Here is a 23,907-nt window from a genome sequence, read left to right as displayed (position 1 = left end):
GAGTCAGCAAATGGCTCTCCCTTTTGTTTAGCTGAAACTGGCGCAATGTGTGTACATTCTTTCTGTCTGCAAAGAACAGGGGCCTGTATATTAATATACGTAGCTTCCAGTATATGCAAATGCACCACACTGCAAGCCCTTAAATTGGCTGTCAGTGTAATTTTTAGCACAATGAAGGCTATTTAGCAAATGTTGTCCAATCGCGGAATCACATCTAATGTTGGACACTGTGTTTTGAGTTTTGCAAGCACGGGTTGGTTGGGTATGGTCTGTACCTTGTCCACTGCGAATAGTGATGGGGAGATGCTGTTTGATATGATCCGCCAGTCTTTGGGATGTATGGCCTACATAACTAGCATCACACTGACACTGAAATTCATATACCACATTACTCATTTGTGTGATAGGCAGAACATCTTTTTGGTTTGACGACAGCATCCTGTTAGTGGCGAATACCATTTGTGTTGCTACTGCATAGTAGCAGCGTGAAACAGCTAGCTTTACCTGTTGCTCAAGTTTTTGAGATACCTTGCCCTTCCAGGGTAATCTGAGGTAGACGGGGCGCTTTTTAGGGATGAAAGTGACGGCCTTAAGCCCGTTCATGAGTGTGCGTGATACAGCATAAAATGATCTGGTCAGGGTAGCCATTATTCCACAGGATGCCTTTGATGAACCCTATTTCAGCATCAAGCTTGTATGGTGAGCAAATGGTTTGGGCTCTATTTACAAGGATGTCGATAAAACTAATCTTATAGTATGTGAAACTTTAAGAATCCCAACACGTATATTGAATAGTGAAGGTAGACCGTGGTAGAGAACCCCTGGAAGATTTCTCAACTAGTACATCAAGGAAAGGGAGTTCATTTGACTGCTCCATTTCAAAGGTGAATTTGAGCACAGGATGGAGCCCATTAAGACCTGTAAGGAAATTATTACATGCAGCTGCAGATTTAACTATGGTGAAAACGTATCATCCACATTTAGGAAATATGTGAGGGGTAGGAGGTTAAGTGTCATTCCATCGAAGACACGTTTCTCATGGAACCCAACAAAGAATTTTGCGAGAGTTGGACCTAGAGGGGATCCCATGGCAATACCATCTATTTGGGCATACATGATGTCATTAACTGAACTAAACTACGTGAGCTGCCGAGTTCATAAGTTCGGTGAATACTGATTCACACAATGGTGGCGGGTCTAGATTGCCATGACATAGTGCTGCAGCACAAATATCCATGGCTTCCTTAAGTGGAACATTGTTGAATAGGCTAGCAATATCAAATGAGCACACGGACACAGCATTACTATCGGTGTGCATGTCCTGTATGGTCTTCACAAATGTGATGGAATCCTTCCACTTGTATGTGGAAAAATTGCTCAAAACTGGTTGTGACAATTCGCCCAACCGTTCGGCCAATTCATGTCGTGCAGAATCGGTCATAGATAAGGTAGGGTGTAAAGGGACATCACTTGTGTGTCTTGAGCAGCCCGTACATATGCAGACAAAGCCAGGCGTGAGGACGAACCCTGTCATGTATATCACGCGGCAGCTCATCGCTCTTACATAAGTCCAGCAAGCATTTTCTTAAGCTTACTTTCAAGCAAGGCTGTCCAGTCTTTTTTAGCAGCAGGTTCAATGGACACAAATTAGGATCCATCATGAAGAAAGGTGCGCATTTTGTTGATATAGTCACACTTGTTAAGCACGACCATTCCCATCCCTTTGTCAGGTTTACTGATGTGTATGTCCGGGTTGATCTTTAGGCCTCACAATGCTGTAAGACATTGGCGTTGCATATGAAAGTCAGACAAGTCATTTGGACTCCCTTAATATGCGTGCACTAGATCAGCTAGGCATGCTTTCAAGGATTCAGTGTCTTCAGTTGGGAGGATTTCAGCAGGATAGTTGGGAGTAGAGGCGTTCAAACTCAGCAAATATCTCTTGTTTGATTTGGGATGAAGGCACAGCGAAATTTGCACACCAAAAGTTTATTAAAAGTAGTAAAGGTTATAGGGAATAGCAGTGTTAATTATAAATTAATTAACACACAATAAAGATGGCAGGACAAGTGATGTGTTGCAAGTGCAGAATGTGGGCATCTTAGATGTTGGTGTGATCCAAGGCAAATATGTCTGCAGTAAGTGTCTGCGGCCTGAGATGTTTTGGCTCAGAGCTGCAGACATGCGATGCATCAGAGAGGAGGAAAGTTACCTGGACACTTTGTACCAGGAGGCAGTCATACCCCTTAGGATAGGTTTTCTGATTTGGTCACTGGTCAGGGCAAGAAGGGTGTGACTGCGAGTGAGACACATATGGGGACCAAGATGAAAGAAGTGGAGGAGCCACAGCCTTTGCAATTGTCTAACAGATTCAAGGTTCTTGTAGCCTTCTTTGGGTGAAAGCATTGGCTGCAGGGTAGATGAGCAAACTAACCATGGCACCATGGTACAGGAAGCCATTCAAGTTTAGGGGGCGGGGGGGTGCAGTTAATGAGAACTTTGTGGTAGTTGGGGACAGTATAGTCAGAGGGATAGGCACAGTTCTCTGCAGACAAGAGCGGGAGTCCAGGCGGCATGGGAAAACTGGTTTTTGATTCATGGGGCACTGACACCAGTACTGGGGAAGTGGGAGGTGCACCATTGGGATGGTCTTCACCTGAACTGTGCTGGGACAAGTGTTCTGGTGAGTCGTATAACAGGGGTGGTAGAGAGGGCTTTAAACTAAATTGGGGTAAGGGATCAAGTTTGGGAATAAGGGGAATGATTATCAGAGCATGGCAAGAACAGGCAGAGTGTGCAAACTTAATAGTGCACCAGCTGGTAAGGCTAGAGGTCACATAAACAGTAAATAGACAGAGCCAAAGGCTCTGTATCAGAATACACTCTGAATTAAAAATGATGTGTGATGAACAAGCTCTTGGGCAATGCGGCAATCAAATCCTAGCATGAACAGCAACCTTAAAGAAGGAAAACAGATTGCTCCATACAATATTAAGTTTCAATTGACCACAATCAGTTTGCCATATGTATCTTTGTATGAACGTCCAGCGCAAAGGGCTGCTGGAGATCTGGTACTTCACAAGTGCTGAGCTTTGTATTTTACCCAAGCGCACACTCTTGAATGAAAACTGGAAAATCCCACATTTCCTGCTTATCAATGCAATCTGAATGATTGCTGCACCCTGTAGCAAGTACAGTGAGCCTTGCAGGTTTATTTAAAATGGCAGCAGCCATATTTTATACCTTCTTTGTAGACAGTGCAGAGTACAAGCTGCTAAACCTTTGAAATAAACACCATCACACAAGTGGCTTTGAAAAGACTCTCTGCACAGGTTATGCAGAGTCAGAGGATTTTTAACATTTGCTATTAACCAACATACCCGGATTAAAGACTCACTTATCGTGTGCTGTGCCTCAAAGGGAAAAACTATTTGGAATTGGGCTAACTTATGACATTTACCACCTCCCTTATGGTCCTGTGCTGTTGGGAATCTCCCATAGAATTGCTATAAAGGCGCGTAATTGATAGCTACCTCGATGCCAAAGGTGATTGATCTTCACAACATAAATGCAATATTCCCTGAGCTAAATAAATTGAGCTGGTACTGGGGCACTCTCCTCACAGACTGTGTAAGCTCTTCCCCATATACATTAATCATTTACAGGCATAAAGGCTTTAAAATAAAGATTTCTTGAACACAACTTCAGAAATAGTTACTGTACATGCATTCTAATAATATATCCAGAAAAGTATTTTCTAAAACTAAATTGCAACCTGCACAGGAGTCCTGGAAAAGTTAGTTTCGTACAGTGCTACTCCTTGACTTTTAATAAATAGACCATACAGTTGTTTTATATATAAAATGGCGCAGAAATTACACTGAAACAGTGTAAGTGTCAAATAGTTACACAGAGTGGATTCATTGTAAACAGTGTGTAAAAGTTGAAAATTTACTGAGAGTGCAGAGGGGAAGGGAGGTGTTGCTTTTTGTGTCCATTACTTGTAATGATTCATATAAGCTCAAGGCAGTGTGCATTTAAAAGTTTTTTCTAGTGTTTTACTGCTTAGTATGTGAAGTAGTTATAAATAATCTAGACCAAGCTATGGCACAGCTGGTTGAGAGTCTGGACTGCAGTTGTGGACAGCGAGACTACAGTGAGCAAACACATCTGCAGTAGCTGTCTTCATCTCTAATCTCTCCTGCTCAGAGCCATTGAGCTGGATTGCGAGTTTGGGACACTGCAACGCATAAGGGAGGGGCAGCAGTATCTGAAACGTTTGCTCCAGACCTTGGTCACATTTCATAGAGAGCTACAAGCTCTGAATGGGGTTGACATGAACAATAGTGTACAGAAGACCAAAAGCCAAGTAAGATATATAACTAGGACGTGCAGAAACCATTGCTATCCAATGAGTACAAAATACTTGCTACCTGTACAAATAAAGACTGTTGGTACAGACAGCTACAATGCTAACCATATGAGGTGAGGGGAGTGTAATGTGCAGTTGTAAAGGATTCAATAATTTGGTGGATGGTTAGCATCCTTTCCAAAAGGGATGGAGGGTCTCACATGGTTTGTTGACAGCCTGGTGTCAAGATGAGCAACATCTCAAAACAACTTGAAAGGATATTGGAGGGGGAGGGAAATATCCAGTCATTGTGGAATCAACAAGATAGGGAAGAGTAGGCAAGATCCTGTTGAGAGCACCAGAAAATGGAGCTAAATAACAGGACTGCATTATAATCTCTGGGTTATTACCTGAACCACGTGCAAACTGACATGGGAATAAGCATATTGGGGAGGTGAACATGTGGCTGTAGCAGTAGTGTATGAATAGAAGGGTTCCATTCCATGAGACGTTGGCACCACTACTAGGACAGGAAGGAAATGTATCGGTGGGACAGGCCCCATCTAAACTGGGTTGGGATGGGGGCCCTAAAGGAAAGGATACTAGGGTGATCACAAAGGCTTTAAACTGGGGATTGGAGGAGGGGGAGGGCACAAGTGAAAACTGTAGTGTAAATAACAGTTCAAAAACAAAAAGGAAAGTACAGTAACATACAGAAATCATGCTTTAAGTGCTACAGTTTGAAGCAAAAACTAAAAGATGTAAAGTTATTAAACTAGGATAGAAAAATAAATAATGTATGAGTAAAGAAGGGCAGGTTCAAGTATGTGATTGAAGTAAGTGTTCCTTAAACAAATGTACTGAACATATGGAATGAAGTGAATGAATTACAGGCACAAATTTAACTTGAAGAATATGACATGTTAGCCATAACTGAGAAACGGCTGCAAGATGTTCAGGACTGGGAGTTAAATGTACCAGGTGATTTGGCCCAAAGGAAAGTTGGGGAAAATGGTAGAGGGGCAGGAATAGCCTAACTGATTAAGGGTCAAATCATTTCAACAGTAAGAGAGAACATAAAAAGGGGTAAGCAGACAGTGGAGAGTTTATGGGTAGAATTAAGAACTAAGAAAGGATTAAAAAAAGAGTGGATGTTGTATATAGGTCCCTTGAGAACAGCTGTAAATTAACAATGTATAAATTAGAGATTAGCCAAGCACGTAGTAAAGGCAGGGTGATTTTAACTTTCACATAGCTTACAATAGCACATCAGAAAGGCAGTGAGTGTGTGTGTCTGTTCAGGGTAGTTTTCTACAGCAATATAACCTAGAACCAACAAGGAAGCAGGCCATACTAGATTTAGTAAACAGCCAGTTTAGCTAACAACCTAACAGTCGTAAACATTCATAATATGATCATAATATGATGTGTATGAAGCATAAAATTATCAAGAGCAATGAGGAGATTAAGTAAATGGACAAAACTGTGGCAAATAGATTTCAGTGTCAGCAAATGTGAGGTCATCTACTTTGGGCCTAAAAAGAATAGGACAAAGTGCTTTCTAAATGGTGAAAACCTAGAGACACGTGGAGGTCCCTAAAGACTTGTGAGTCCATATACATGACCATTAAAATGTCATGAACAAATATGGAAAATAATGAAAAGATTAACAGAATGCTGGCCTTTATAACTAGAAGATGAGAAGACCACACCTGGAGTACTGCAAGCAGTTCTGTGCACTACATCTCAAGAAGGATTTATTGGCCTTGGAAGGAGTGCAGCATAGATTTATCAAAATAATACCTAGACTCCAAGGATTAAATTACAAGGAGGGATTACAAAAATTAGGGTTACAATCCCTGGAATTTAGAAGTTAAAATGTGATTTGTTCTAAGTATTCCAGTTCCTCAGGGTAGTGTCCTAGGCCCAACCATCTTCAGCTGCTTCATCATTGACCTTCCTTCCATTATAAGGTCACAAGTGATAGTGTTCGCTGATGACTGCACAATGTTCAGCACCATTCAGGTTTTATTAATAGGGGTATTGAGTACATGAGCAAGGAAGTCACGTTGAACTTTTATAAGACACTAGTCAGGCCTCATCTGGAGTACTGTGTCTAGTTCTGGGCACCATACTTGAGGAAGGATGTGAAGGCACTGGAGAGAATACAGAGGAGATTCACAAGAATGATTCCAGAGATAAACAATTGTAGCTATGAGGATAGATTGGAGAGGTTGGGTCTGTTTTCCTTAGAGAAAAAAATGCTGAAGGGAGACTTGATAGAGGTATTCAAGGTCTTGGGGGGTATGGACAGGGTAAATAGTGAGCTGTTCCCACTCAAGAGTACATCAAGAACTAAAGGGCAGAGTTTCAAAATAATGGACAAAAGGAGTAGAAGTGATGTGAGGAAATTTTTTACCCAGAGGGTTGTCGGAGTCTGGAATGAACTTCCTGAAAGGGTGGTGAAGGCAGGTTCGATCAAGGTGTTCAAAAGGGAATTGGATTGCTACCTAAAAAGAAAGAATGTGCAAGGTTACGGGGATAAGGCAGGGGAGTGGGTTTAGCTATAATGCTCCTTCAGCGAGCCAGTGCTGATTTGATGGGACTAATGGCCTGCTTATACACAGTAAAGGTTCTGTGATTCGTGACTCCTCAGATCCTGAAGCAGTCCATATCCAAGTACAGCAAGATTTGAACAATATCCAAGCTTGGGTTGGCAAGTGGCAAGTAACATTTGCACCACACAAGTGCCAGGCAATGACCATTTCCAAAAAGAGAGAATCTAATCATCGCCCTTGACATTCAATGGCATTACCATTGCTGAATCCCCCACTATCAACATCCTGGGGGTTTACCATTGACCAGAAACAGAATTGGGCTAGCCATATAAATACTCTGGCTACAAAAGCAGGTCAGAGGCTAGGAATCCTGCGGCGAATAACTCATCTCCTGACTCCCCAAAGCCTGTCCACCATCTACAAGGCACAAGTCAGGAGTGTGATGGAATACTCTCCACTTGCCTGGATGAGTACAGCTCCCACAACACTCAAGGAGTTTGACACCATCCAGGACAAAACAGCCCGCTTGATTGGCACCACATCCACAAACGTTCACTCCCTCCACCACCAATGCACAGTGGCAGTAGTGTGTACCATCTACAAGATGCACTGCAGAAACTCATCAAGGCTCCTTAGGCAGCACCTTCCAAACCCACAACCGCTCCCATTTGGAGGGCATGGGCAGCAGATGGGAACACCACCGCCTGGAAGTTTCCCTCCAAGCCACTCACCATCCTGACTTGAAAATATATCGCTGTTCCTCTCTGTCACTGAGTCAAAATCCCAGAACTCCCTCCCTACAGCACTGGATGTGTACCTACACCACAGGGACTGTAGCGATTCAAAAAGGCAGTTCACCACCACCTTCTCAAAGGCAATTAGGGATGGGCAATAAGTGCTGGCCTAGCCAGTGACGCCCACATCCCGTAGATGAATGAAAAAAAGGATATTAAGGGGAAAGGATAGGGCAGATGAAGACAAACACTCTCTGGTGTTTGGGAGTGTAGGACTTGGGGGCATAGTCAGAAAATTATGAGTTGGACATTCAGGAGCAAAATTAGGAAAATTTCAAGGATAGTAAAAGTTTGGAACTCTGCTGCAAACAGTGAATATTGATACCAGGCCAATTGTTAATGTTAAATCTGAGACTGATAGATTTTTGTTAACGAAAGGTATTACAGGAAATGGGGTAATGGCAGTATATGGAGTTAAATTACAGATCAGTCTTGATCTCATGGAATTGTGGAACAGGTTTGAGGGGCTAAATGGTCTACTCCTGTTCATATGTCACTAATCTGTAGAAGAAGGTGCTCAAAGGAGTGGTGTCACATGACTTTTTTTTAAATCACTAACTAAGTGGAACAGAATACCGAAGTAACTTCAGGGTTTGGTATTTCGAAAAGCTTCTTTTCAATAATTGAAAACAAGACCTGAATTTTAATATTTAAGCAAGTCCATCAGAATCAAATTAAGAAATGGAAAACACAAATCAGAGTTTTTACACCCTACAAGGAGGGCCATTCAGGCTACTGTGCCTGTAGCAACCCTCTAAAAGCTGTCCACTTTACCCCATTCCCCTCATTTAATTTTTTTCAAATATTTATCAAGTTCCCTTTTAAAAGCTATTGAGCATTCTGTATCCAACACTATTTCTGGTCAGGCAATCCATGACATAACAACCCACTATGTAAAAAATAATCCCCAGTCTCTTCCTTTGTTTCTCATTTATGGTTTTATAATTCCATTCCTTTCTCAGTTTCCCTGTCTCCACCACATCGGACTCAACTTTCAGCACAATCTGCTGTAATGTCTTTTTGATATTTCATCCCCAATTTTTCACCCCTTCACTGTCTCCCCTTCACCCACCATTCTCCACACCCTCACACTAAATGCCTATTCTATCTTATTCTCTAACATTATCATTAAAGCATCCTCCTTTCAAAAAATATGGTCCCTTCTTGCTCTCAACGGTCATCCCACTAAACTTGTTATCTGCCATTGTTACATTCTTGAATTACCATGATCCCACTACCAACCACATGTTCCTCTGCTTTCTGGGGGTCTTTCCTTCCATGATACCATAAAAACATAAGAAATAGGAACAAGAGTAGACCATTCGGCCCAAGCCTGCTCTGCCATTCAATAAGATCATGGCTGATCTTCTTGTGTTTTGATTTCCACATTCCCATCTAAGCCTGATAACCTTTGATTCCTTTCCCTGAGAAGAATCTACCTACCTCTGCCTTAAAAATATTCAATGACCCCGCCTCCATTGCCTTCTGAGGTAGAGAGTTCCAAAGTCTCACAACCCTCAGTGAAAATATTTCTCTTCCTCGATATTCTAAAAGGGCGGCTCCTAATTTTAAAACAGTGCCCCTTAGTTCTGGACTTACCCACAAGAGGAAACATCCTTTCGACATCCACCTTGTCAAGGCCGTTCAGGATCTTGTACGCTTCAATCAAATCACCCCTCACTTTTCTAAACTCCAGTGGAAACAAGCCCAGTCCGTCCTTGGCCTGCTGCAATGTTCCAGTGAAGCTCAACGCAAACTGGAGGAACAGCACCTCATCTTCCGACTAGGCACTTTACAGCCTTCCGGACTGAATATTGAGTTCAACAACTTTAGATCATGAACTCTCTCCTCCATCCCCACCCCCTTTCTTCCAATAATTTATATAGATTTTTCTTTTCCCACCTATATCCATTATTTTTAAATGTATTTCCATCCATTGTTTTATCTCTACCTTTTAGCCTATTTTGATCCCTTCCCCCCACCCCACCCCCACTAGGGCTATCTGTACCTTGCTCATTCTGCTTTCTACCCTTAATGTCACCTATTAGCACATTTCTTAGATAATATCTCCACCGTCAACACCTCTTTGTCCTTTTGTCTATGATATCTTTTGGTTATCTCCACCTATCACTGGCCCTCTATCCAGCTCTACCTGTCCCACCGCCCCCCTTAAACCAGCTTATATTTCACCCCTCTTCTATTTTTCCTTAGTTCTGTTGAAGAGTCATACGGACTCGAAACATTAATTGTATTCCTCTCCACAGATGCTGTCAGACCTGCTGAGTTTTTCCAGGTATTTTTATTTTTGTTCCAGTTAACCTTTCCTCATAAGACAACCCACTCATTCCAGGTATCAATCTAGTAAGCCTCCTTTCAACCACCCCCAATGCATTTACATCTTTCCTTGTTCATTATTCCATCACCCTCATATGCTGCTCTTCCTTAGCACATCCCATACAAATGTAGCAAACACAACATTTTGCTGGTTTGCACACCATTGCCCAGAGCTCTCAACACTCCATACGAGACAGTGATTTGTGTGTACTCCTTCCAATCTAGTACGCTGTATTCAATGCCCATGAAACTGCATAGGCAGAATCTCTCTCTCCACCATGCCCCCCAACCCATGATGTGACAAGACACTGAGTGCTTTCTCAAAAAGGTTGGAAAATTGCAGCCTGCTTCACAACCAGCTTGGGAAGGCTGTCTGTCTCTCAGTCAAGGGAAGGTGTATCATCCTTCCAAAACATATTAAATTTGCTGTGTATATCAGACATACCATTCTAGATGGTACCACAAAAATAATGTCGAATTATAAAGCTTCCCATCACTATCACACCTGCACACATTTACCACTAGATGAAAGTTGATTAGCTGTCAATCTCCAAACCATTACCTACAGTATCACTGCTGCACTCTGAGAGGAATTATCTTCATTCTGGCTCTCTGTGACCTCCTGCAAGGGAGATTAACTGATTCAAGTACAAAGGAGTTAATTCAATAAGTACTCGTACTTTGGGACCCAAACTATATATTACCTTGGACATCTGGGTGAAGTCTGCAAAACCTCCACTCCCAAAGGCACTACTTCCAAAGGGGTCCAACGTCCCAAATGGATCTGTAAGCAATTACAACAAACCCGTTACAAATTCTGTCAGCAATACTAAATATCTTTATTTGAATTTGATCCCCAAAGTGTAAATCTCTCCAATTTGAGGGCTTTAAACAAAAAAAAACAACTATAATATAAACTTTGTATTTTCTAATCAGTTTTTCACTCATCATAAGCAGGGCATAATGCTGTTTTATATTTATACTGTGCTCCATAAAAATGTATCAATAGCCCAGCAGAAAATGTATTCAATCTTACCATTGAGTAAATAAAACCAGTATTAAACAAAATTCTCAGGATAAAATCTCAACCATTTGTTTAATTTAATAGAGTTAGAGTTCGAGCCACTACTCAATATTTTTGAGTGATAACAAAAACCTCCCACAAACTACCTCATTGTGACTGATTGAAAAACCTCATTTCTATTAGTAATTAAAAGCTATTCCCCAACACTGTAACACCCCACCCCCAGAAACATTAAATGTGAAAACCTCTCATGCTTTCACACGGCTGGAAAATTCACCATTTCAGTTTTCAAAAATAAACTTCTCATTTAGGCTCTGCAACTGCAGCTGTAACCAGGACGTGAACACTCGCCTCAGTTTTGCCCATTGGCGAATCGATCAAGCACACAAGTAAGTCACCAGAGGTAGGATGAGAAGCATTTCACAGGTTTTCAATTTAAAAATTACCAAAAAAAACTCTCACTAATGAATTGCAGTGAGGAAAAAATAAATCATGGGGAGAGAGGATTTATGGCAGTAAAACCACATCTTATGAGTCCAGCCTTCAACTCGGTGCTTACAGCTGTCACTCAACAACAGTTTACATTTATATAGCGCTTTAATTTCATTCAGTGCACTGTCACATAGACCATCATGCAAATTTCTGCAACAAAAATATTTTTTAAACTTTTTCAACTCTGGTGCAAAACAGTGTTAAGATCCTACTCTCAAGAAACCTCTACTGAAAAATTGAACAGAAAGACACTAGAATGTTACTAGCCTATAATTAGGCTAGCGTTGTTCTCATTCCTTTATTGTATAATTAATCTCACAGCAGCTCAGCCTTCCATAAATGAACACCATATGTAACAGAGGTAGCTCAACAAACAGAATCCACATTTTTAAGATAAAGTACAGTGCTTTTCCTGTTATTGTCACATTATGCTCATCACTGCTTTCAGTTTCTCAGCCAAAAGAATTAAGGGTATGCACAATAACAATTCTTCACTGTGTTGTACAGCAATCTGGCAGTTTCTACTCAGAACAAACCATTTTACAATTACACTGCTATTAAAGTTACATTTAGCTGTTTTTTTATTTCCTTGATAATCTTACTGCAGTTTTGTAGTGATTATAAATCAGCCATTCTTTCAGGCGGAACAATGTGAACATTCATGATTTGTATGATAGGAATAGGATGATAAAACAGAGCATGGCAGCACTAAAAAGTACAAGTATAGAAATAATCAAATTATGTTTTTAAAATATTGTTTCAAAGCTGTGATTTAATCCTAGATGCAATAGGCGATTAGATGATAATATGTGGAGTTCTCTATTTAAAATAATTGTTGCACTCGCACTGACCAATAATGAGTATCATTTTCAGGTTTGTCAGCTTTGGCTCCGTGGTAGTACATTCATCTCTGAGTCAGAAGGTGGTGGTTTCAAATGCCTCCACACAAAGTCTCGGCTGACTTCACTAACACAGGTGCCTTCTTTCAGATGAGAGGTTAAAGCAAGGCTCCATCTGGTAGACACAAGGTCCTACAGTACTATTCAAAGGGCATGGAAGACCTCCAGGGTACCTTGCCCAATTTTAATACCTAAACCATTAAAACACATGCACTGGTTATTTATTTCATTAGCATGTGTGACCTTGTGTACAAATTGCTGCATTTCCTACATCAAAACAGTGATTTTATTTCAAATATACTTAATTGGCTATAAAACATTTTGGGACTTCTTGAGGTTGTGAAAGATACTATATAGATGCAAGTGATTTCTTTTACCGGTACCACAAGTGTATTTCAAATCTTTTGTAACCAATTTGCAGCCTCAGTATCTTTAGCTGAGTAGCCAATTGCTCAGCATCTGCACTATCATACTGCTTTCAGGTTTACCCTGTTACATTTAAAAGTGCTGGCAGCAGCAAGGATACACTTACAGGTTGGTCAACACAGGACAGGAGGCGTTTCTTTTTCAGAAAAAGTTGGTTTACAAAAACATAACAGCACTTATTTAAAGTTAACGATTCACAACTCATCCCCAGACCGAAAAGGTAGTCTCAAGAGTAAGCTGAACTCAAGAATCCCAAAACAACACAGAACTTAAAGCTAGCATTTTCTTGTCCATTGCTAGTTGTCTTGAATCACTCTAGTCTATGTGAAAAAGGTGTTCCCACAGTGCTGTTAAATTAGGAATTCCGATAACATTAAGGAATGGTCATGTATGTCTAAATTATGATGGTGTGCTGGAGGGGAAACCAGAAGGTGAGAATGCTACCATGCAATTGCTCTGCTTGTCCTTCTAGGTGGTAGGGTCCCTTTGGTATGGGAAGTGCTGTCGAAGACACCTCAACGAGTTGCTGCAATGCATCACGTTGAAGATGCACATAACAGCTACAGTGTGCCAGTAGTGGAGGGAGTGGATGCTTAAGTTGCATGGGGTGATGGTCAAGCAAACTGCTTGCTTAGGGTGGTGTTAAGCTTCTTGAGTATTATTGCAGCTGCACACAGCCAGGCAAATAGAGAGTACTCTTTGCAGGTTTCCCAAGGCCACTGGGGGGAAATCAGATTGTGAGCCACTTGCCCCACAATACACAACCTCTGAACTGTTCTAGTCACCATGGCATTTTATGTGGCTGTCCAGGTGAGCAATCCGGTCAATGGTGATCCATAGGATGTCGATGCCAAGGACACACTATACTTAACAAAAGCAGCATGTATGGGGAGGAGTATCATTATGCATCAGATAAGAATGAAAAGGAAGGAATCAATATGGTCAAATGGACTTTACTCAACAAGTTCAATAATATTGGATTTGTTTTCGTACACTAAAGTGGCACTCAGTGCAGAACAAGAACACTGGGGACAGAGTGTAAAGCCGGGAGTTTGATGAGTGAGGGGATCTCAAGGGTTAAACTCTCTCTAAAGTGTAGTTTTTCTTTACATTTAGCAATTAACTAAAAATTACTGTTTAAATTAAGATGTAAATCAAGTTTCTTCCAGTCTTAAACTGGGATTTACAAGCTCTCTGAGAGCAGCTGTAACTAGTTAATTAGGTAGCTAGCTTAAATTGGTTTCTGAGCTTTAGCAGAACTGATTCACCTTTGTTTTTCAGAGAATATGAGATACAGGGGTCATTGAGTGCAGTGTGTGAAGCCGGGAGTTCGGTGAAGAAGGGAACTATAAGTTAAGTAAATAATTAACACAATAAAGATGGCAGGACAGGTGGTGTGTTATGGCTGTGGCATGTGGGAGCTCCTGGATGCAGATGGAATTCATGGCAACCACACCTGTCCACAGAGATTGCAAAATTAAGAGTGTGCCAGCAGATCGGGCCAGAGTTTACAAAAAACGTTAAAAACTGAATTAAGGACTCTGGATCTGAATACCCACAGCATTCACAACAAAACAGATGAATTGTCAGTTCAAATAGAAATTCATATGTATGACCTGATAGCCAGAGACATGGCAACAAGGAAACCAAAGCTCAGACCTGAATATCCAAAAGTATGTGACATTCAGGAAGGACAGGAAACTGGGAAAAAAAATGGAGTAGCAGCTCTGTTAATTAAAGAGGGCATTAGTACTCTAATGAGAGATGACATTTAATTCTACGTCTTGATCTTTAGAACTGTTTGGGTGGAATGAAGAAACTATACGGGGCAGAAAACATTGGTGGGGGTTGTTCATAGGCCACCAAACAACAGTTTGTAATGTAAATCATAGTATAAATCAGGAAATTTGAGGTGTGTGTAACAAGGGTAATACAGTAATCATGGGAATTGCAATCTACATATAGATTGGTAAACCTAATTAGCACTAATGTTGTGGAGGACAAATTCCTGGAATGTATGCAAGGTGGTTTATTAGATCAGTACGCTGAGGAACCAATTAGGAAATGGGCTATTTTAGATCTAGTATTATGCAATGAAAGTGGGCTAATTGTTAATCTTGTTGTAAAGGAGCCTTTAGGAAACAGTGACCATAATATGATAGAATTTTGCATTAAGTTTGAAAGTGACGTAGTTCAATCAGGATAACTGAAGGTATGAGGGGCAAATTGCTATGGTGGTTGGGAAATATTAAAAGGTATGACAGTAGACAGGCAATGGCTAACTTTGGAAGAACTAATTCATAGTTTACAACAAAAATACATTCCTTTATTACACAATAAACCAGCAAGGAAAGTGAGAGCAGAAGAATGGTACTAATTGGTAACTCTTTCAAAGAACCAGTAGGCATGATGGCCCAAGTGTGCTCCTTTTGTGTGTCAAGTTAGAATTTGAAATTTTGATCTCTGCATTACTAACCCAGTACCACAATTACACTATTCTACTAAGTCGAAAGAAATTACGCACAAAATGGAGAACAAGGGAAAGACCATCTAGTCCATCAAGTCTGTCCCATCTAGTAAAGGGTGAAGCCTCATACTCAATAAACCCAACCCTATGCAATGCTATCCCAGGAAAGGCAAAAAAAAGGGAGGAAAATGCCTGTGTCCAATTCAGAAAGAACTCGAAAATTCCTCTCCAACACTATAAAACAATCAAAGCTCCTGGAGACTGCAGTGGCTTCTGACTCATTACAAATATGGTTAACTAGAAAGAAGCAAGACTTACATTTATATAGTGTCTTTCATGACACTTTATAGTCAATGTATACTTTTGAAATGTAGTCGCTGTCGTAATATAGAAGCTTACTCCCTGTCCAAGTTTCCAGTTACACATCCCCTCTTCCAACCTCCTCTCTACACCTTCCACCACCACCTCCAAGGTTGGGTATTTCTGCATGTTTAGTGAGCAGGTACTCTTCATTATTTTGTGAAAGTTACACAAATAGAGCAAAATATTTGACACTAAAAAGATTCTATGGCTGAGCCACGGAGTAAATTGTACAAAAGGAATAACATTTCTAGTGATAAATTTCTGTGAACTCAATAATAAAATAGGTTTCCACAGAAAAGGAAAGCTGTACACTGGAAACCTTTATTCTCAAAAACCTGTCTAATTCCCATTTGAAGGGCTTTAATAATCCTACATTCACTATGTGACAGCACTTAATTCAGCACAGACCAAGGTGGAACCCTAACCATCCTGGTTTGGAGAGTATGTGTAATATTTTAAAACTGCATTTCCCTCCTCTGAACAGACCAGAGATTATATAAAATTACAGGATCCATCCCAAGTACTACATCCAGAAATCAAACTTATCTCATCAAATTAGAAATGAGATCTGAAATAAAATAATCAAAAACGATCTATTTGGGCTCTAATTTCTAACTAATTATATGTTCTTAAAAAATCAGCCAATTCAACAGATTTTGAAACTTCTAAAAGCTTTTGTACAAATTTCTTAATTATCTTTGTGAATTGAGGCAAAAGGCCTTCTTACAAAAGTTATGTTTGGGAGAAAGAGTATAATTCTATAATTCAGAAAGCCAATTGCAGAATTAAAAGGAGGAGAACAGCTACCCCGCACACTGCAGTGCACAAATTAGACCACGTGTTTCTGAGTGACGTTTCAAACACATTGCACAGACCTCAAAAAAACAAAGAGATCCAACATCACATAAAACTGTCACATTACTCTTTTTGAGCTGGGTTCCAAGAATGGTGTGAATTGAAGAGGCTTGCTGGCCTTGTGAATTTTCCGCAGAGCTACTTTCTAATTTTTAACATCAAGTGACAAGAGAGACAATGACAAAAAAGAAAGATCATGAATAACCAATCTATGCTCAGAGAACAGAAACAGGAGTCCCAAGCCTGCACCCACATTCCTTATAACTTAAATTTTGCCCAAGTTTCCAGTTACACATCCCCTCTTCCAACATCCTCTCTACACCTTCCACCACCATCTTCAAGGTTAGGTATTTCTGCATGTCTAGTGAGCAGGTACTATTCATTATTTTGTGAAAGTTACACAAATAGAGCAAACCATCTGACACTAAGAAGATTCTATGACTGAGCTACGGAGTAAATTCTACAGAAGGAAATGGAAATGAATTGCTTTCAGGTGGTGGGTATTAATTAGGAGCTCACCTTTGCTCGTTTATACAAACAGCAGACTGAAAGAGGGGTGACTGGAGGTGCACAATATGCAATGTATACCTCTGTACACAAAAGTTTCTAAGTGTATAAAGATTAAGTTCCAGTGTTCTATCCTTCACTGTCTGGCTGTCCTAGTTCTAATACCAGGCCAGTGAGTGAGCCTCAACACAGGGTGTTGGTAAATTCTCTGAAGGCAGGGGCATCACAGTTGGGACAAAAACAGAAAATGCTGGAAAAACTCAGGTCTGACAGCATCTGTAGAGAGAAAAACAGAGTTGACATTTCGAGCCTGTATGACCCTTCTTCAGAGCTACAGAGAAGCAGAAATGTGATGAAATTTATACTGTTTAAGGTGGGTGGAGCAAGTGAAGCTGGATAGAAGGCCAGAAATAGGCAAGGCAAAGGAGAGATAGATAAAGATGTCATGAACAAAAGGACAAAGGAAGTGTTAATGGTAGTGGTAAGGGCTAAATAAGATGCTGATAGTGGCAAAGATAAGAAAACAGAATGTGATAATAGCAGAGCAGGGGTAAGTACTCTGAAAAGAACAACATGAACAAGTAACAAATGGCCCTTTTGGGGGTGGTGGGGGAAAAAAGGATCGAAAGTGGGATAAAAAGGGGGGATAAAACAATGAATAAAAATAAAAATAAGTGGATAAAAAATAAAAATGAATTTTGAAAAAAAGAGGATTAAAAAAGGGTGAAGATGGAGGAGAAAGTTCATGGTCTGAAGTTGTTGAACTCAATGTTAAGTCCAGAAGGCTATAAAGTGCCTACTTGGAAGATGAGGTGCTGTTCCTCCAGCTTGAGTTGGGCTTCACTGGAACATTGCAGCAGGCCAAGGATGGACATGTGGACATGAGCGTAGGATGGTGCATTGAAATGGAAAGCAACAGGAAGGTCTGGGTCATGCTTGCGGACAGACCAAAGGTGTTCCGCAAAGCAATCACCCAGTCTGCGTTTGGTCTCTCCAATGTAGAGGCCGCCGCATTGGGAGCAGCGAATGTAGTAGACCACATTGAAGGAGGAGCAAGTGAAGCGCTACTTCACCTGAAAGGAGTGTTTGGGCCCTTAGTCGGTGTGGAGGTAAAGGGGCAGGTGTTGCACTTTCTGCGATAGCATGGGAAGGTGCCGTGGGAAGGGTATGAGGTGTTGGGGGTGATGGAGGAGTAGACCAGGGTATCCCGGAGGGAATGATACCTACAGAATGCTGACGGGGTGAGGGGAAGATGTTTTTGGTGGTGGCATCATGCTGGACTTGGCAGAAATGGCAGAGGATGATCCTTCGAATGAGAGGCTAGTGAGCTGAAAAGTGAGGACAAGGAGGACCCTATCATCACAGTTGAGCTTGGTCTTGTCTTCATTCACCATCTTTGGATTGCAAATGACTGTAAAAGGCCATTTTAGCCCATTTGGGCAGCAATCAAGAACCAGGGCATTGAACAGTTTTTCCCTGTCCCGATTCAGGGCATTTTTTTTCTGTGGGTTGTATGACTTTGGAACACTCTCTCAGAAGGCGGGGACATTGAATATTTTTGAGGCAGAGGTAGATAGATTCTTCTTAGGCAAGGGAATCAAAGGTTATTGGGGGTAGATGGGAATGTGGAATTCGAAACACAAACAGATCAACCATGAGCTTAATGAATGGCAGAATGGGCTTAAGGGGCCGAATGATCTACTTCTGCTCCTATTTCGTACGTTCATATGAAACTAACTGTAGAAATAAAATTAGCTACGCTAATGATCCTTGCTCGCAAAGTGCCTGCCAGTAAATGTCAGGTGAGGATACAACTGAAGTTGGTATAATGCACCAGAAAGGAACTTGTGCCCAGAGAGCAGTGTCCCAGTCTTTGTGGCGGACAATTTACAGTAATTACATTCAAATAAATACGACTTAGAAATAGTCGCTTGGTAGTACAAAACTTGAATAATGCTGTAAAAAAGAGAGATGTTGTCAAAGCTTTTCATCTTCCACTCATCAGGACAAATGCAAAAATGCCAAATTTCAAGGGGAGCAACATGAGAAAAGGGTGCTGATTGGTTGACAAGTCAACTCTGATTAGTCGAGACATTGCTATGGAAAATGCACCAAGAGAATATTGTCCCCCATGCTTTTATTTAATTCAAAAAAGGCGCAATGCTTGGACATGTTCCTTTGGCCAGTAGAGGACAGGTCCCTGGTATGGATATATGTAGCTTCTAGTAAGCATAAGTGAGCCACATTGCAAGTTCAACTGATAATCTTAACTGGTTGTTAGTGTAATTCTTAACACACTCAGCATTGTTCAGCAAGTGCTGCCCCATCACGGAATTACACCTAACATTAGGCATTATGTCCTGAGTTTTGCAAGCATGGGTTAGGTTGAGTACGGTCAGTACTCTGCCTATTTTGAAGAGCCAAAGGGTCATGCTGTTTAATACGATTCTCCAGTTATAGGACATTCAACCTACGTATCCGGCTTTGCACCAGCATTGAAATTCATATTCTCTATTACTCATTTGTGTGGTAGCCAGAACGCCTTTTGAAGGGGCTACAATTGAAGTGTGGCATTCTTGGACCTGTGCTGATGAGTGCAAGACAAAAAGCTTTAACAGCATGTCTCTTTTTTCAGCAATACACTACTTAAAATATAGTGTGCAAAATTTGAGCATTTAAAAAATAATTTCTGGAAAATACTAATTTTGTTCTGCTTATCCCAAATTCACTATGTATGACCTGTTTTACATTCTTCCAACTGACCACAAACAGAACATTGAATCTGTGGAGGACATATATCACAAGACAGCTAAGTTAGCTCTTTGTTGTGCAAACCTAAATAAAACAGAAACTTATCCTGCACAGCAATAACCTGCAAATGTGTACCTTCCTTAATATCCCTTAAGGAGATTCACTAAAGAGAAACAGGCACAACAAGCAGTGGATGGTTAGGTCGTGTGAAAAAAAGCAAAAGCAATGCGATGAGGTTTGAGAAGGCTTTTGAATATGGGAAAAGACGCAGCAAGGTGGAGAGGGTTAAGAAGGAAGTTGAGTAAAGAGCCAACACAGTTGAAGGACCTCCACTGATTGTGAAGTGGAAGGATGAATGGGAAAATGAATAAGAAACCAGTCAGAAGGATGATGGAGCAGAGAGAGGTTTACACCAAACATAACTATACATAAATTGCCATATTGTGAAACTGGATTTGAGATAATTAACGTTAAAACAGAAGTAAGTTACATTGGTACATTCCATTGTGATCAGAACCATAATGCTTACCCTTATACAACTTGCATTGAAGTGGATTCTAATTTTTCTTTATAACAAAACTCTTCCATCAAGAAAGCCAACAGAATCCCAAAACAAATTGCTATGTAAGTTCTTACTTTTAAGGTGTTTATATCAATGAATTGCAATACAACACCTTGATAACATCTCATGAATTGTGAAGACTTGACCTCATGAGTATGAACCACAGTTTTAATATTATACTTAATCCTCACGAAGCATGGCTGCAAACATGGCTTTCGCCATTCTACTGCATACTAGAAAGTGTGAACCACAAGAATTCGTGACAGTTACTAGCCGTATCTAAGAGTATTACTTTCAGTCAACCGAAAGAAAATGCCGGTGTGAAGATACAATGCTGGAACAGAGCATTGAGGTTTACTCTCTATCCAGCCCATGTTACACCCAACCTCAAAATGCCTGTTGCTGACAATGGGGCAAAATGTAGATAGCATTCTAATTTCTAGCCTCAAAAGCCCTCGCATTAATTAACATAAAAATGGCCCAAAAATGAGTCTTAAAAATTGAGGAAATAGTAAAATAAGTTTAGAGAAAGCACTGTTGATGAATGGGGATTTGTGAAATTCATGGTATTCTCAAGTCTTGAGAACCAGATCAGTTCTTAATTCATTTTTACATAGTCAAAATGTTTCTGTTGTGGTATTGGGGTCCATCGCCCAGGACTCTGTTATTCAGCAGTTATTATGGATTATGTTTACATTCCAGCACATAGAGAGCCTGGTAATACATCTTCAGAAGCTGTTGCCTTAAAACTAATTTTGAAACATTTCAGTATTCACCTACCACATTAATGCTTTCATTAGTGAGAATTAACATTAAAATGGAAACAGGTTATAGTGTCAGGGTCAGTTAAGGCAGGCAGGGTTCATGCAAGGGTTCTGCAACCTCCTTTCAATAGCTATTTCAGTGCTATATCACGTTCTAGGCACTGGGACTCTACCAGAGAGTCCAATGAAATGCTGCTAACATTTGGAACAGACCTTCCAGCATCAATAGTAATAAGTTCAGCCCTCTGATGAGTCCACTAAGTCTCCACAGCTTTGCCATCAGTGAAATTCCCAACTTCGGTGCAGTGCTGTAAACAAAATGTAGAAGCACCACCACTATACAACATGGACGTAGCTGGCCACATCATTGCCAAAAGGAGAGGCTGCCATCACTTCTGGTTGCACTGTTTACTCAGTACATCTACATAAGGGTAAGAAATAGGATTCTTCTCCACCCCGCACCGAGAAGAAGTTGCATTCATATAGCACCCTTCATGGCCTTAGGATATCTTAAAACACTTTACAGTTAATTAACTACTTTTGAGATATTGCCGCTGTAATGTAACAAAGTTAACAGCTAATTTGCACACAGCAAGATCCCACAAGTAGCAATGAGGTACTGACCATATGATCTACTTTAGCAATGCTGTTTGCAGAAAAAGCTTTTATCATAACACCAGGGAGAATAACCCTGCTCCTCTTTGAATAGCGCTGTGGGATCTTTCATCTCCACCTGGAGGGGCAGGCGGGGTCTTGATTTCACACCTCATCTGAAAGACAGCACCTCCAACAGTAGAGCACTTTCTCAGTATGGCACTGGGAGAGTCAACCAGGATTTTGTGTTCCAGTCTTCAGAACAGGACATGAACCCATGACCTTCTGACATAGAGTGCCACAACTAATCCACACCTGACACAGTGCCACATTATGGCTGTCAGCCATAAAATCAATGCATAAACCACAAGTTTAAAAACGTCATAATATAAATTGAGCTGACTTCACCAAGTCCTTTAGTCAGAAACAAAGTGATCAGTAATGTGAATGCAACGCTAGACTTCACCTTCCACAATAATGATTCCTAAAACTAGAGTGCTACCTGCACTTCATTCTGTAAGTAAAGAGTGAAACATGTGCAATGTAGGCGAAACTACTTAAATTCTTTTGCAACCCTTCAAAACACTCCAAACTTGATAATAAACTATTTTTGCTGGTATAGGTGTCAACAGAGGTAACATTAGTCAGATTTCAACTGCTTCAAAATGTGCGCAAAAGGCAGGAAATATTTTCCACATTTCTGCATAACTAGATGAGAGCAAAAAATAGTTGAAGATTATTGCTCCATAGTCCATTTGAGAAAACACTATGTACAGTAGGGAACCAGAACACACACAGACCAACACCAAAATTATTCTGGTTCTACTTTTAAAAAGCCTGTACCAAACATTTTGAGGCAAATTTTATTACGTATAAAAAAAAAGTTATGCTTGAATTGCCTACTCCTGTTCCTAAATGACGGATTCGAAAAACACAGACATTTAGTAAACACTGCGACATAATATGTGGTGTTTTTGCAAACAATTTTACATGATTTGCAGATTTATTCAGTATTGAAAATTACATACATCATCTTTCTCTTGGTCAAAATACTTCCAATAATATGCAGTTCATTCTCGCACATAAACATCTGAATTATCCATCAACTTTAAATTAAGCAGCTGAAACAAAATGGTACTGAAGGGTTTTTCACGCAGTTCAAATTATCCAGAAGTTTAAATTAAACAACTTTTGGGAACAGGCCATGCATGTTAAATTCTTATAAACTGGCAGAGGCATATTAAATTCTTATATGTCTTAAATAGATGAAGTTTCCATACCAGTTTTGCTTTACCACCAGTAGAGGAGGAAAGAGGAAATTGAAAATGGCTGTTAGATGTTAACAGGTACTTCTCAGGGAGAGAAGAAATGGTTCAAATTCTCCCACTCACTGTATTTAAGGAAATCCAATATGTTCATACATTCTGGCATTGATGACTTTATTATGTTCGTCTCAGTGTGGTTATTTTTAAATTGGATTGTTTTGATCAAAAGCATTCAAACTGCTCCATTAAAAATGAGTATGAAATTATATTTTTCTAATAGAAATACTATTTACCAATATTCCATCATTGCAAAACTGTTCAAAACACACTCAGTTTCATTCTAATTCAAAATACTACTATACCAAATCAAAAGTACCTTCTGCGTGGAATTTTATATTGGATGCCTGTGTGTAGTTAAAGGCCACAATAGACCAATTATTCAAAAGCAGAGACTGCTCAGGAACTGCATTTCCGCAACACTGAAATTCATGAACTTGAATGGATGCTCTGGACAACACAAATCTTTGTACAGTCAGACTGCTTTTCCTGTCAATTGCACATCAGGCCAGGAAAATGGCAGAAATATCAGTAACAGCCTTGGTGTAAATGGCTTTCCCAAGGTTCCCACGTACAATGCGAGAAAATGTACACAGTGGTATGTGCCATCTTTAAACCAAGTCACACCTGTGAACATACAGTTATCACAAAATCTGGTGACTAAGAATAATAGATTATATACAGTCTATTTTTCAAGAAAAATGTAACGATTTAATACTCTGCAAGGACCCTTCAATGATCCTTCAGTGGGTTAATAACACTCAATTATATGTGGCTTTAAAATTAAACCATTTTCCGAAATTTAAAATATTTAACTGAAAACAATGCAGGGAGTCAACAGGCA

At 40.3% G+C, this 23,907-nt stretch overlaps 1 protein-coding gene across 19 annotated transcripts in view; it reads right to left on the bottom strand.

The window, feature by feature from the left end:
- Positions 1-23,907, bottom strand: part of eps15l1a (epidermal growth factor receptor pathway substrate 15-like 1a) — a 389,837-nt gene that overhangs the window by 126,080 nt on the left and 239,850 nt on the right. For 18 of the 19 annotated variants that reach the window (XR_013578464.1, XM_078555608.1, XM_078555606.1 and 15 more), the window contains one exon: positions 10,742-10,821. The exons of the other annotated variant lie outside the window; for it this stretch is intronic. Coding sequence is in view for 17 of the 18 variants with exons in the window: in XM_078555608.1 (XP_078411734.1) it covers positions 10,742-10,821 (80 nt within the window). In the remaining variant the exon portion in view is untranslated. The remainder of the gene's footprint in view (positions 1-10,741; positions 10,822-23,907) is intronic. 19 annotated transcript variants of the gene reach the window in all.

This window comes from Cetorhinus maximus, chromosome 13 (assembly GCF_964194155.1).
Source record: "Cetorhinus maximus chromosome 13, sCetMax3.hap1.1, whole genome shotgun sequence".
In the NCBI taxonomy this organism is placed as follows: domain Eukaryota; kingdom Metazoa; phylum Chordata; class Chondrichthyes; order Lamniformes; family Cetorhinidae; genus Cetorhinus; species Cetorhinus maximus.
Note: the sequence above shows the minus strand (reverse complement) of the source record. Positions and strands in the feature narration are given on the sequence as shown.